Source organism: Chrysochloris asiatica, unplaced genomic scaffold, assembly GCF_000296735.1.
Source record: "Chrysochloris asiatica unplaced genomic scaffold, ChrAsi1.0 scaffold00280, whole genome shotgun sequence".
Taxonomy (NCBI): domain Eukaryota; kingdom Metazoa; phylum Chordata; class Mammalia; order Afrosoricida; family Chrysochloridae; genus Chrysochloris; species Chrysochloris asiatica.
Genome location: NW_006408798.1, coordinates 910,054 through 923,358, shown reverse-complemented (window position 1 = coordinate 923,358; position 13,305 = coordinate 910,054). Strand labels below are relative to the sequence as shown.

At 38.6% G+C, this 13,305-nt stretch overlaps 1 protein-coding gene across 4 annotated transcripts in view; it reads right to left on the bottom strand.

Annotated features, from left to right (window-relative positions):
* JAKMIP2 (janus kinase and microtubule interacting protein 2) overlaps positions 1-13,305 on the bottom strand; it is a 307,935-nt gene that overhangs the window by 27,784 nt on the left and 266,846 nt on the right. For all 4 annotated transcript variants that reach the window (XM_006874497.1, XM_006874499.1, XM_006874498.1 and 1 more), the window contains 3 exons: positions 10,590-10,655; positions 4,120-4,188; positions 2,077-2,154 (listed from right to left, as the gene is read on the bottom strand). In XM_006874497.1, the coding sequence (XP_006874559.1) occupies positions 2,077-2,154; positions 4,120-4,188; positions 10,590-10,655 (213 nt within the window). The remainder of the gene's footprint in view (positions 1-2,076; positions 2,155-4,119; positions 4,189-10,589; positions 10,656-13,305) is intronic.

Sequence of the window (13,305 nt, the reverse complement as noted above, 5' to 3'; positions counted from 1 at the left end):
ACTTAAAACATTTACTGATGAAGATCAAAGAGCACAGCCTTCAGTGTTGATTACATCTCAATGTAAAGAAAACAAAAATCCTCACCACTGAACCAGTAAACGACATTCTTATCAATGGAGAGAAGATCAAAGTTGTCAAGGACTTCATTCTTCTTGTATCAACTATCAACATTTAAGGAAGCAGCAGTCAGGAAATCAAACAACATATTGCAGTAGGCAAAGCTGCTGCACAAGACCTTTTGAAAGTGTTGAAGAGCAAAGATGTCAGCTTGTGGGCTAAGGTGTGCCTGACCCAAGCCATGATATTTTCAATAACCTCAGACGTATGCGAAAGCTGGACAGTGAATAAGGAAGACTGTAGAAGAATTGATGCTCTTGAATTATGGTGTTGGAGGAGAATATTGAAAGTGCCATGGGCTGCCAAAAGAACCAAAAGATCTGTTTTGGAAGAAGCACAGCCAGAGTGCTCCTTGGAGACCAAGATGGCCAAACTTCGTCTCTCAGACTTCGGACATATTGTCAAGAGGGACCAGTTGCTGGAGAAGAATATCATGTTTAGTAAGGTGGAGGGTCAGAGAAAAAGAAGAAGACCCCCAACGAGATGAATTAGCCAAGTGGCAGCATTGATAGACTCAAGTATGGCAACCAGGATCTGGCAGTGTTTCGTTCTGCTGTGCGTAAGGTCGCTATGAGTCGGTACCAACTTGATGGCACCTAACAACAACAACAACATAGCAGTTGAAATCTACAATCCAGTAGAAGTTACTGGTCATAACCTTGTGAGGGATGTTTTCCTTGTACTTTTCTTGGATTACAAAGCTCTCACCTTTTCAAAGTTCAATATAGTTATATACATGAGTACTTAGTAGTCTTGGGAGTCACATGAAGACACCACTTTTTTCTGTTCCAATCGTACCACTTGTAAATACAATCTGAACAGATAAAAGGGTAGGATGGAGAGAAAAATCACTTCATCTTTATTCTCTTAGTGACCAACACTCATCCTTTCCTTTCCCATTAAGCACTGCTCAGAATCTCTTACTCATTTGGAATGAGGGAAATGAATTCTTCTTTGTTAGAAGTAGGGGCTAAGTGCTTCACATTTTCCCCAAAAGTGACTCAGGCTACTTCCAAGAAAGCCGTATAAAATCCTTTACTAGAAATTCCTTGAAGTGTTACTCTTGTAAGTTTGCTCTTTTTCTCTCAAGTCATTGCTATGAATTAATACAGGGCATAAGGAGAGAAGAATTACAAACCCTAGTGCAGCATTAAACAGGATGGGATGTAAATTTGGCTGAGGACAGAACAAATATGCACCTCAATCTGCCTAGTTTTAAGTAACAGAGAAAATGACACAGCCCATTTGCAGGCACAGCTACACTTGCTATGTCTGGATTACAGCAGTTATGGTCATTGTATCTGGATTGAGATCTAAACACTGCTGCTTGTCAGTGACAACATTCCTACATTACCCTAAATTTCAATTTCCTTGTATGTAATATAGAAAAGATAATATCTATGCATCATAGGATTATTTTAAGAAGTAAATGAATTCATAATTTGCATAACAAACACTATGCACATTATTATTCTACCACTAGACTATTGTTAAGTGCCATCAAGTCAGTTCTGACTCATAGCGACGCTGTATAGGGTTTCCATGGAGAAGCTGGTAGGTTTGAACTGCCAATCTTGTGGTTCGCAGGCCAGTGCTGATCCACAGCAGTGCAGCAGAAGTGTATCAGCAGACTAGTGCTCCAAATAATTCATAGTCATTTAGTAAAATTTATCTTTATTCTACACTTCCAATTAAATCTGTACTTCATTTAAATATTATTTAACAATATACAATTAATCTTTATGAAAGAAAACATAAGGAAATATTTATTACACATTTATACCAGTGAAGAACTAGGGATATATTTTTTCTAATATTGGAACAAGAATCCAATAATCAAATGACCAACATATAACAGACTACTCAAGGACATGGCATGGCAAAATTAAATAAAATGCTTCAATCCACAGTGTAGAATTGCATATAATCTGGTTGTCTCCATTGTTTGTTATACTTACCATATAGGCTTGGTCAAGAGCTTGTTTTCTGTAGTCTAGTTCTTCCTCTAGGTAGCCTTTTATTTTGCAGAATTGTTCCTATCATAAAAGTTCATATTGATAAATATAGAGTCAACTTAGTTAAGCGGAATGTGATTTTACACAAATATATTTTACATACATACACATATATTTTACATACATATATTTTCATATACAAGGGGGGTGTTTAAAAAGTTCATGGAAAAATGTAATTGAAAGATAATGGAAGTTTTCCATGAACTTTTTGAAATCCCTCATACTTGTATGTGTGTGTGTGTGTGTTTGTGTATAGGAGAGAGAGAGTGATTAATATTTTCTCTAACACCCTGCAAGACAAATCACAAATATTTGTAGGGCCACAGATTTTGTTGGCTAGACAAACAGTTCAACTTTCATAAGCTCACACAGGGAATATGAAAATCAATGGAAAGAAGCATCAAAGACATTGAAAATTCCACCTGGAATGCACTAAAAGGTGTTTATGCCAATATGAAAGCATATGACTAAAGATAGATTCTAACAAGATAAGTGTTAACTATACCTGTATGAATCGATTGTGATATTACGTTTGTGTCATATGTTACGAAATGAAACACATTAAGGTTATATAAGAAACAAATTTAACTTACTCAAATTTCATCAACTGTAGAAAATTAACAAGCATACACAGATAAGAATTCTGACAGTTGTGGTGATTCCACACACAATGCAATTTAATGGAGAGCATCTGCCCTTGCCACATAACTAGCGTGAGACAGGGGATTTAAGTCATGTGTTCCATCACTTGTCCTCAACAACTAACTGTCCCTTATACTGGGAACACCTTGTCATGAGTAGTGTGACTCTAGCATTTTACAATAGCATCGCATGTGTCTGTGGCTTCAAATGCAAGCTAGTCATGTTTTGGAGTCCTTAACTGAAGAAACAAGGCGCTCATCCAACACTGGAGGGAAACCTGCTTGTGTTGGTTTTTGAGAGACTGTGTCTGCATGCCATAATTTTGTTGGTAATTCATGCACTTAAAGAGTTTTCAAGGGTGATTTTTGAATGCAAACATTTCTTCTTAAATGACTTGATATTAGAGGCTGACCCTTGGTAAAATGTGAACCCAGTGTAAATTACAAGGACATGACTTAAAAGTGTAAATACACATTGTTTTCACTATAGGGTCTGCTAGAAGATTGAACACATCTGTTTTGGACATGTAAGCTATCACATAATTCACAATAAAACATTTTTAAAAATCGGTTTTGGAATTAGTACAGCCAGAATACCCCTTAGAAGTGAGGACAGTTAAGAATTTGTCTTCTGTATTTTGTATACCAGGAGGGACCAGTCCCTGATATACATGGTTTACTAAGCATGACCAGTCTCATCATGCTTAGTAAACCAGTGGCTCAGAGAAAAAAAGGAGCAGTCTCAAGTGAGATGGGGTTGTACAGTGGCTGCAACAATAAGCTCAAACAGCGATGATGGAGAAAATGGTGCAAGACCGGGCAGTATTCCATTCTGTTGTGCATACGGTTGCTAAGAATTGGATCCTACCAACTGTGTGATGCCACCTAACAACAATAACAACAAACCTGATAGGGATTCATTAAATGCACTAAAGTAATAATGATGTTATTAAAAGGGCGTATTCTTATCAAATTCTGTGCACAGCTCTAAGTTAATAATAGCCAGTACCTAGACTTGAGGACTTTAAGATCAGAAGTGCACCCAAAATTGCTGTATTTGTTATTTGAGAATTACGTACAGCAGAAAAATCTTAGCCTAAGGAGGGAAAAATACAAAAAAACACCTAATTCAATTTTCTTTAACATTATATTTAGAAATATTGCAAGAATGGGAAGAATATGACTTGAAATTATGAGATACTTATCAAAAGTCTTTCTCTATGGTCCATAACAGAAGACTACAAACTTTCGTCAGTGCTATATAAAACTAGTAGAGGTGAATGTCATCTTCCACTTGCCTTGTAAATTTCCCTTCATTTCTCTGATGTCACATCTTTGTACTCACCATGTCACTTTCCAACTCCATCATTTTCTGGTGCAGGGCAGCCTCTGCTCCTTCAATCTGCTGGATCCACTGAAGGATAAACAAGATAAAAATGTTTCATGACTGCTTGATGTGGGACATACATGTATCTTGTCTTATGTGCTGTCAACCAATGTATTCAGTCTCTCAACTTACACCTCAGGAAGACTAGGCTGAAGGGAAACTTACTATATTTTTATTACTTAGTAGGAAGCTAGATTATAACCTTCTACTTGTTCATTCATTCACTCACTCAACAAATGCATTCACTGGAGTCTATCATGTGTTGAACACTGTGTTCAGTCATAGGGCTGCAATGGTAGATAAGAGTACTAACTTTTTTGCCCTCATTGGATGGCATCCTCGGAAGTTTCTTGGACTTGCTCTGGGCTCTGAAGAATGAGTTGGAGAGGATTCGGCAAAAATGAGGGGGAAGGAGTATTGTAAACAGAAGGGACACCATGTCCAATTGTTTCACAGTTGGAAGGACATATTGAAAGCAAGAAGATCAGGTGAAATGAGAGAACTTTTCAGTATATGAAAGTGATTCCAGCTGAGTGGTGAAGAATCAATTCTGTTAAATGGGGAAATGTAAAATCACATTTAAAAAAAGAAAATTTCCTACAGCTCAAAATGAATCCTTCTATTATATGGGCATCAATGAATGCATAAATGAGTTTATACTTTAAATAATATGGTTTGACCCTATCACATATATAACCTAATAGAAAAGTTACTATACAGGGCCTCTACCAAGTTAAACATCATCTTATCCCTTAAGAAAGCATGTATCATAATCCTTAAGCAATCGGTTTTGGAGCCAGACTATCTCGGCTTTAATCCCAATTCTAGTTTTGCATGACTATGCAACATTTAAATGTTCACTGACTTCATATGTCTAAACTTTCTCATTTGGAAAATGGGGCCAATTATACTATGAAGTTAAAGGAAGTAATTCGTGTTACATACTTTACACAGTACAACTATTACATGTACTAGTTATCTTAGAAGCACCCGTTTTTTATTAACATTTCTTTTTCTTGTACTTCTATATTCTTAGAAATGTGCATCACTACCACATATTTCATTTTGTGATAAATCATGTACTGCACTGAGCATGACTATATATGAGAGCCTTGGTATTAATGAAGGAGGACCAAGTTAAATGACCACTTAGTTGGAGGGTTCTGTGAAAGAACAAGGTGGAAGAAAAACGGTACGATGAGACAAGCAAGGTGGTTAATAACTCAGTTCTTTCTATGGCTTCCCCTTGAAACATAATTCAGCCAAAATGTCATGAATTTCTAGCCTCTGACCAGAGCTACAATAGATGGATCCTGGTTAAATGGGAGAAAACTGTGGACCAGAACCTCCAGTTTATAAACAAATCTAGACTTCCTGGAGCAGTTAAGGCTGGAGGACTTCCAGAGACTATTGTTTTGTGATATCCCTTAAGCCTTGAACCCAAACTGGCTCACAAAATAAAGGTTGTCGTCCATGAGTGTGGTGCTCCTTTTAAAAAATCATCTATTTGACAACAAACAGTCAACAATTACTTCAAAACAAAGATGAGGCAGTAAGGAGACAGGGAAATGGAACAACCACAACAAAATAATGAGAATGTTCACGCATTGTGAAGAATGTAACCAATGTCACTGAAAAATTTGTGTCAAAATTACTGAATGGGAAATGAACTGGCTGTGTAAGCCTTCACTGAAAACAGTTACCATTTGAGGAAAAAAACTGACACACAGTCACACATACACACAGTCATGGGCTTCTTGGAACTAACTTCAGGTTATAACTGCATAATAAGAACTTTTTCTAAAAATTCTTCCTCTCTTTTTCTGGTCATTTGTCATTGAGCAACAAATTATTTTTTTTAAGACATGCGAATTAAAGTAGTTATGGTTTAGGATTTAGATCTAGCCTAGTGTATTAATTCCTGTTCCATACTATTTGTGTGACCCAAGCTGCGATGTCTCATCTGTAAAATGAAAATGCTATTAACTGCTGTTGAGTCAACTCTGACTCTTGGTGACCCCATGTGTACAGAGAAGAACTATGCTCCAGAAGGTTTTCAAGGTGTTGATCTTTCAGAAGCAAGTCTGTCTTCCAAGGCGGGTTAGAACTGCCAGCCTGTCAGCTACATACTTTAGTGCTTAGGTGTTTGCTTTACTTGCTGTTCTTAGATGCCATTGGGTTGGTTCCGACTCATAGGGATCCTGTATAGAGTTTCTGAGGAGTGGTTCGTGGGTTTGAACTGCTGACCTTGTGATTAGCAGTTTAGTGCTTATTCTATATTACCACAGCAGGACTCCACTTAGGGATTCCAAAAATAAAAATAATGGTACTTATAACAAGTCACTTTGAGGACTAGGGTATGTCTAACTCAAGCTTATTTTCAATTGCCTTATTCACTGGACAATGAATAGGAAGACTGTCAAAAAAATTGATACATTTGAATTATGGTGTTGGTGAAGACTGTTGACAGTACCAAGAACTGCCAGAAGGAACAAAGGGATCTATTTTGCATGAAGTGCAATCAGAATGCTCCATGGAAGTGAGGATGGTGAGACTTCATCTAACATATTTTGAACGTGTTATCAGAGGGACCAGGCCCTGGAAAATGACATCATAATTGGCAAAGTAGAGGGCTAAAGAAAAAGAGGAAAACCCTCAGTGGGATGGACTGACACAATGACTGCAACAATAGGCTCAAATGTAACAACAATTATGAGGATGGTTCAGGACTGGGGAATATTTCATAGTGCTGTGCTTAAGTCTCTATGAGTTAGAACTGACTCGACCTAAGGCATCTAACAATAACATAACAACAGAGGATGGTTGTAAGGAATAAGTTAAGTATGTGGGCCATAATGTGCACTCGATTATGGTCAACATCATTATTATTAATACATAGAAATTTGTGGCATTTTGTCTAGGCTGTCTCAGGCTAAACAACGTAGTCCTTTGTACCAGCCTGGGACAGTGCTATTTTATTCAAAGTCTCAGAAAATTCACAGGTCAGCACTTTGAATTGCTTGGATGTAGAAATATTTTTTCTGCGAATCCTAAAGGTAGGTGTTGTCTTGTATCGTGAATCCCAATGATTTTCATCAGGGGAAATTGCATAGAATAAGAGTACTTTAAAGGTAGGCTTGTATCTTATTCATTTGGTCTCTTGCTTTGTAGCACACAGTCATCACCTGGTGCTTATTCAACTGAACCCCTGCACCTGTCTTGCAAAGGGGGTAAGTGGAGGTACAAGATTATTTCCCATAACTCTAATAGATCTTCTATGGGCTCTGCATATGCTACTTCCTGTTTTGTTTTGTTTTTTAAAATATTTTATTGTGAATTATGTGACAGTTTACATGGGAGAACATTAGCTTTACATTCATCCTATCATACATCATTTCATTGCCATGGCTACAATCCCCTCCATGCATCATCAACCAAACAAAGGGTATACCATGCAAGCCTGCCCCCTGCCTCCCTTCCCACCCCCCCTCCGGTCATCAGCACACAAATCCTCTCCCTCTCTGGGTCTAGAATCCCCAACCGTTCCATCTCTCTACATCATTGTCTCTGTCTCCATCTCTGGCATCACTGTTTCTCTGGGTAGGCTCCCACTCTCCACTCTTCTCCCTTGATGGTCCCAGAGACCTCCGCTCCTAGACTGCAGTCAGTCACGCCCCTCCTTTTGCTACAAAACATCTAGCTTTACATTTACAACCCTCACAGTTAGTCCTGATAACAATTATTCACTGCTGTACCACAAGAGACCTATCCCCATCTCCTCTCATCAGCCCCACCCAGACAGGCTGGATACTACTCAGTAGAGATTCTACCTTCCTCAGCACCCTCTGGAATCTAGGCTCCCTCTTGAAAGCTTGTAAGCCTGTCACTTCGCTACTTCCTGCTTTTAATAGAGTCTTTAGAAGACAATTGGTAAAGTGGTTAAGATCAAGGGATCTAGAATCATGCAGTGTGGATGTGAATTCTAACACTATTAGTTTCTAGTTGTGTGACCTTGAGAAGTTGCCTACCTTCTCTGTGCTTTAGTTTCCTCAAGGGAAACTGGGAATAATAATAGAACCTAGACTTTGGCAGTGAGAACAGTGCTTGGCTCAAAATAAACACTATGCAAATGTTAGTTATAATTCAGTATAGGTCGTACCACTCCACACAAGACCGGGAATAGAAAGTTTTCTTCCAACAATTATGTAAATGAGAGGCACACAGCCCTATTTTTTTTCTTTCTCCCATCCTCAATCTCTGCTTTTTATAGACTCTTAACACTTTGAGGGTTGCATTGAAACAAAAGCCAACTTTTCTTTTTCTAAAGAACCATATCACTTCTTGATTCCAGTTGGATGAGCCTCTCTGGCTATATTGCTGCCATATAAATGTAGTGGAATTGATGTTTTCTTCATCTTTGTGTCTCCCTTTTGTCACTGTAACAATGTCTGGCAGACATGCACAAATTTTCTCCTTTATTAAATATGTGTCATTTAACAGAAGTGCCTGGGCTAGTGCTTGAGAAACAACAAAAAACACACACATCATATTTGCCCTGATGGGCTTACAGTCTAGCAGTGGGTGGACAGTGGGGATGGGGCGTACAACAACAGTAAATGTGCAATTGTTAGAAGCAATTGCTACAAGCCATGATAATGGAAGTACTGGTGACTTTGGGAACACAGAGAATGATGGGAGGATAAAAAGCCTTCCCATATATGGGGAAATCGAACGACTGAGTAAGAGACGAGAAAGCCTTTTAGGGAGAGAACAGTATAAAGGCCCAAGTGAGAAACAAAAGATGTGTGCATGTGTGTCTGTGTGTATGAGAGAGATAGAGAGAGAGCCTAAGAAAATCTGTGTAAGGCTCCAGTCTACCTAGTGACCAAGCAAGAGGTGAGAGCAGATCCCTGAGGGCACTTTTGTCAAGTTCAGGATTCAAGATCATAGTTAGGGATAATGTGACACTACTAATTTATGGAGCAGAGGAGCAAAAATTGATCAAGTCTGTAATCAGGACCGGCCTACTTACATCCTGAAGGATGCAAGTTTAAATTAAAAATTTTTTTTTTATTAAAGAGGAAATTGCAAAGTTGATGGCATTTCACAGGTAAATACTTGGCTTCCTGGTGTGGTGCTGCAGGTTAAGCACTGGGTCACAAGGTCAGTTTGAACAGAAAGGTCAGTTGTTCAAACCCGCCAACCACTCCTCCGAAACCCTATGTTGCTTTTAAGTGCCGTCAAGTCTGTTCTGACCCATAGCTACACTGTATAGGGTTTCTGAGGAATGGCTGGTGAGCTTGAACCACTGACTTTGCAGTCCAGTGCATTAACCCACAGTGCCACACCAAGACTCCCGGAACCCCTATACAGGGTCCTTGTGAGTTGGAACCGAGTCAAAACAACAGCTAATTGTATTGCTTGGTAGACTCAGGGCTCCAAAAAAAAAGGTTCATTTCAATATTTCTCAAGTATATTTTTATTTTGTAACAGTCCTTTACCCATTTATTCCTTCTTTCTTTACATCACTGTGGGTTATCTTTTAGAGCAATTAACAGGGTCATTTGACCTAGAAAATTCTCTCATTCCAAATTAGAGAATTTTCTTGCCTATGGTTTAATTTACAACAGACCTTTTGTGCCTTTGGGAATTAATTAAGCACCTCAAAAACTTACAGGGTTTGAATTTCATCTAACTCTGCACATGCACTTGATTTTCATAGCACGGTGAGTCATATGTTGGAATCTACCAGATGCTCTGTGGGAGAAAGATGAGTCTTTCTGCTCCCGTGAAGATTTACAGCCCTGGAAACTCTATACAGGGTGCTTATGAGTCAGAACGGAATCCATCGCATGTAACCACCACCACCGATTCACAATATATTTTGCTACAACTAGTTACCAGGCTTTTCCACTTGGCTCTGCCCTCTTCTTTTTTTTGCCGTTTACCAGATTTAGACACAAGTGGGTGCTCAGTGTTGCTTTTCTCCTGACATTTCCTACATAGAGCTTTGAGGAAGACTGCAATGAAGCAGCCGAGAATGCACGGTACTTACACACCAAGGAAAAGTCTATAAAAAGAGCAATGCTCAAGTTTACCACCTCTCAATGAAATTCATTTTATGGCTGGCTTCCTATCTATGTAGAGATGATTTGAATAATGTAATACAGAAGGTTTTCCCTTTTAAAAGAATTTTATCCATATTATTAAGGGACTTCAAAGCAAAAATTTACTTATCACCCTGAATCAGGGTATAAACCTTTGTTGGTTTGTGCTCACTCTATTGGGGTTGGATAACCTTTAAAAAGAACACATTTATTAAAGTATATAATTATGCAAATTCAAATGCAAAGAAGTGTATGGTATCTCCTATCCTGCTCTGCATATGCTAAACAAGACAGACACTGAGAAGATATGAAGTTTATTACCTTTTCTGCCAAAGACAGCACAGTGCTGGCCTGAATTATGGCTACTTGTTCTTCATTTCGTAAATTCTGTGAAAAGATAGGGAAAAAAAGAGTAAAGAAAGGAGAGAAAATATGCTAAAGACATTCATAGTATTATTTACATTATAAGTCTGTTGCATTGTGGTGGCTTCAGTGTTACTGTGTGCTGGAGACTATGCCACCAGTATTTAAAATACCAGCAGGGTCACCCAAGGTGGACAGGTTTCAAGGAAGCTTTCAGACTTATAAAACAGATTAGGAAGAAGAAGAGGCTTTTTACTTCTGAACACCTCATGAATAGCTGCGCAACACTGTCAGATATAGTGCTTCCTGGGTTGGAAGGCACTCAAAATAAAACTGTGGGAGAGCTCTCGCCTCAAAGTAGAGTCAGCCATATTGTCGTGAATGGAGCAAAACTTTCAGGACCATCATTTGCTGATGGGGCACAATGGAAAATGAAGAGAAACAGCTGCAAATATCCGTTAATAATCAGAACATGGAATGTACAAAGTATCAATCTATTAAAATTGGAAGCTGTCAAAAATGAAATGGCATACATAAAGATCGATCTCCTAAGCACTTGTGAACTGAAGTAAACTAGGATTGGACATTTTGAATTCAACACTCAAATGGTTTACTATGTTGGTAATGTCAAATTGAGTAGGAATGGTGTCAGATTCATCATCAAAAAGAGCTTTCGAGATCTACCATGAAGTACAATGCTATCCGTGACAGGATAATATCCACACAAGGACTCCTCGTGTGGCACTGTAGGATCAGCACTGGACTGTGAACTACAAGGTCAGCAGTTCAAACCCACCAGCTGCTCCTTGGAAACCCTATACAGGGTCAACCCTGAGTGGGAACCGACTTGACAGAACTTAACAACAACATAAGGACTTGACAGCACTTAACAACAGCAACATACGGGAATCCAGCTAATGCAACTATTACTCAGATTTACACACCAACCATCAAAGACAATGATGATGAAATTTCATGAATTTCTTCAATCAGAAATTGATCAAATATACAGTCAAGATGCACTGATAATAATTGGTGATTGGAATGTAAAAGTTGGAAACAGAAAGAAAGGATCAGCAGTTGGATAATACGACCATGATGACAGAAATCATGCTGAAGATTGCATGATAGAATTTTGCAAGACCATGACTTCTTCATTGCAAATTCCTTTTTGAAACAATGTAAAAGATGACTGTACACATGGACCTCACCAGATGGAGTACATAGGAATCGATATACTTATGGGAAGAGACTGTGGAGAAGCAAAATATCATCAGTCAAAACAAGGTCATGGGCCAACTGTGGTGCAGACCAATAATTGCTCATATGAAAGTTTAAGCTGGAGGTGAAGAGAAACAAGTCCACAAGAGCCAAGTTATGATCTTGGATATACCCTATCTGAATCTAGGGACCGTCTCAAGAACAAATTTGATACATTACACATTAATGACCAAAGACCAGAAGAATGGTAGGATGACCTCATGAAGATCATCAAGAAGTAAAAGGTCATTAAAAATACAGGAAAGAAAGTAAATATCAAAATGGATGGATGTCAGACAAGACTCTGAAAATCACACAGAGAGAATAGAGAAGCTGAAGTGAATGGAAGAAATGAGAAAGTGAAAAAGTTAAACAGAAAATTTCAAAGGGCAGGTTGAAGAGATGACAAAGTAAAATATTATAATGAAGTGTGCAAGACTTAGAAATTCAAAAGGGAAGTACTTGCTCAGCATTTCTCAAGTTGAAAGAACTGAAGAGAAAATTAAAGCTCCATTTTACAATATTGAATGATTCTATGGGCAGAATGGAGACCTGGTGTGGCGCTGTGGGTTAATGCGCCACAGTGCAAAGCCATTTGAACTGCAAGGTTAGCAGTTCAAGCTCACCAGCATGCACTTATCTATGCTAAGAAATTTGGAAGACAAGTATCTGGCTGATTGATTGGAAGAGATCCGTATTTGTGCCCATTCCAAAGAGGGGAGACCCAAAGGAATGCAGAAATCATTGGACAATATCTTTGATGTTCCATGTGAGTAAAGGTTTACTAAAGGTAATACAGAAACAGCCGCAAGCATACATTGAAAGAAAACTTCAAGAGGTTCAAGCCGGATTCAGAAGAGCACGTGGAATGAGGGATATCACTGGAATGAGGGATTCAGAAGAGCACGTGGAATGAGGGATATCACTGGAATGAGGGATTCAGAAGAGCACGTGGAATGAGGGATATCTGATGGATCTTGGCTGAAAGCAGAGAATATCATAAAGATGAAAGATGTTTACCTGTGCTTTATTGACTATGCAAAGGCTTTCAGTTGTGTGTATCATGACAAACTATGGGCAACATTGTGAAGTATGAGTATTCCTGAACACTTAATTATGCTCATGAGGACTCTGTACATGGACCAAGAGGCAGTTGTTCGAACAGAACATGGGAACACTGAATAGTTTAAAATTCAGAAAGGTATGCGACAGGGTTGTATACTTTCACCATACTTATTCAACCTGTATGCTGAACAAATAATTCGAGAAGCTGGGTTCTATGAAGAAAAACGCGGCATCAGGATTGGAGGAAGACTGATTAACAACCTGCGATATGCAGATGATACAACCTTGCTTGCTGAAAGTGAAGAAGACTTAAAACATTTACTGATGAAGATCAAAGAGCACAGCCTTT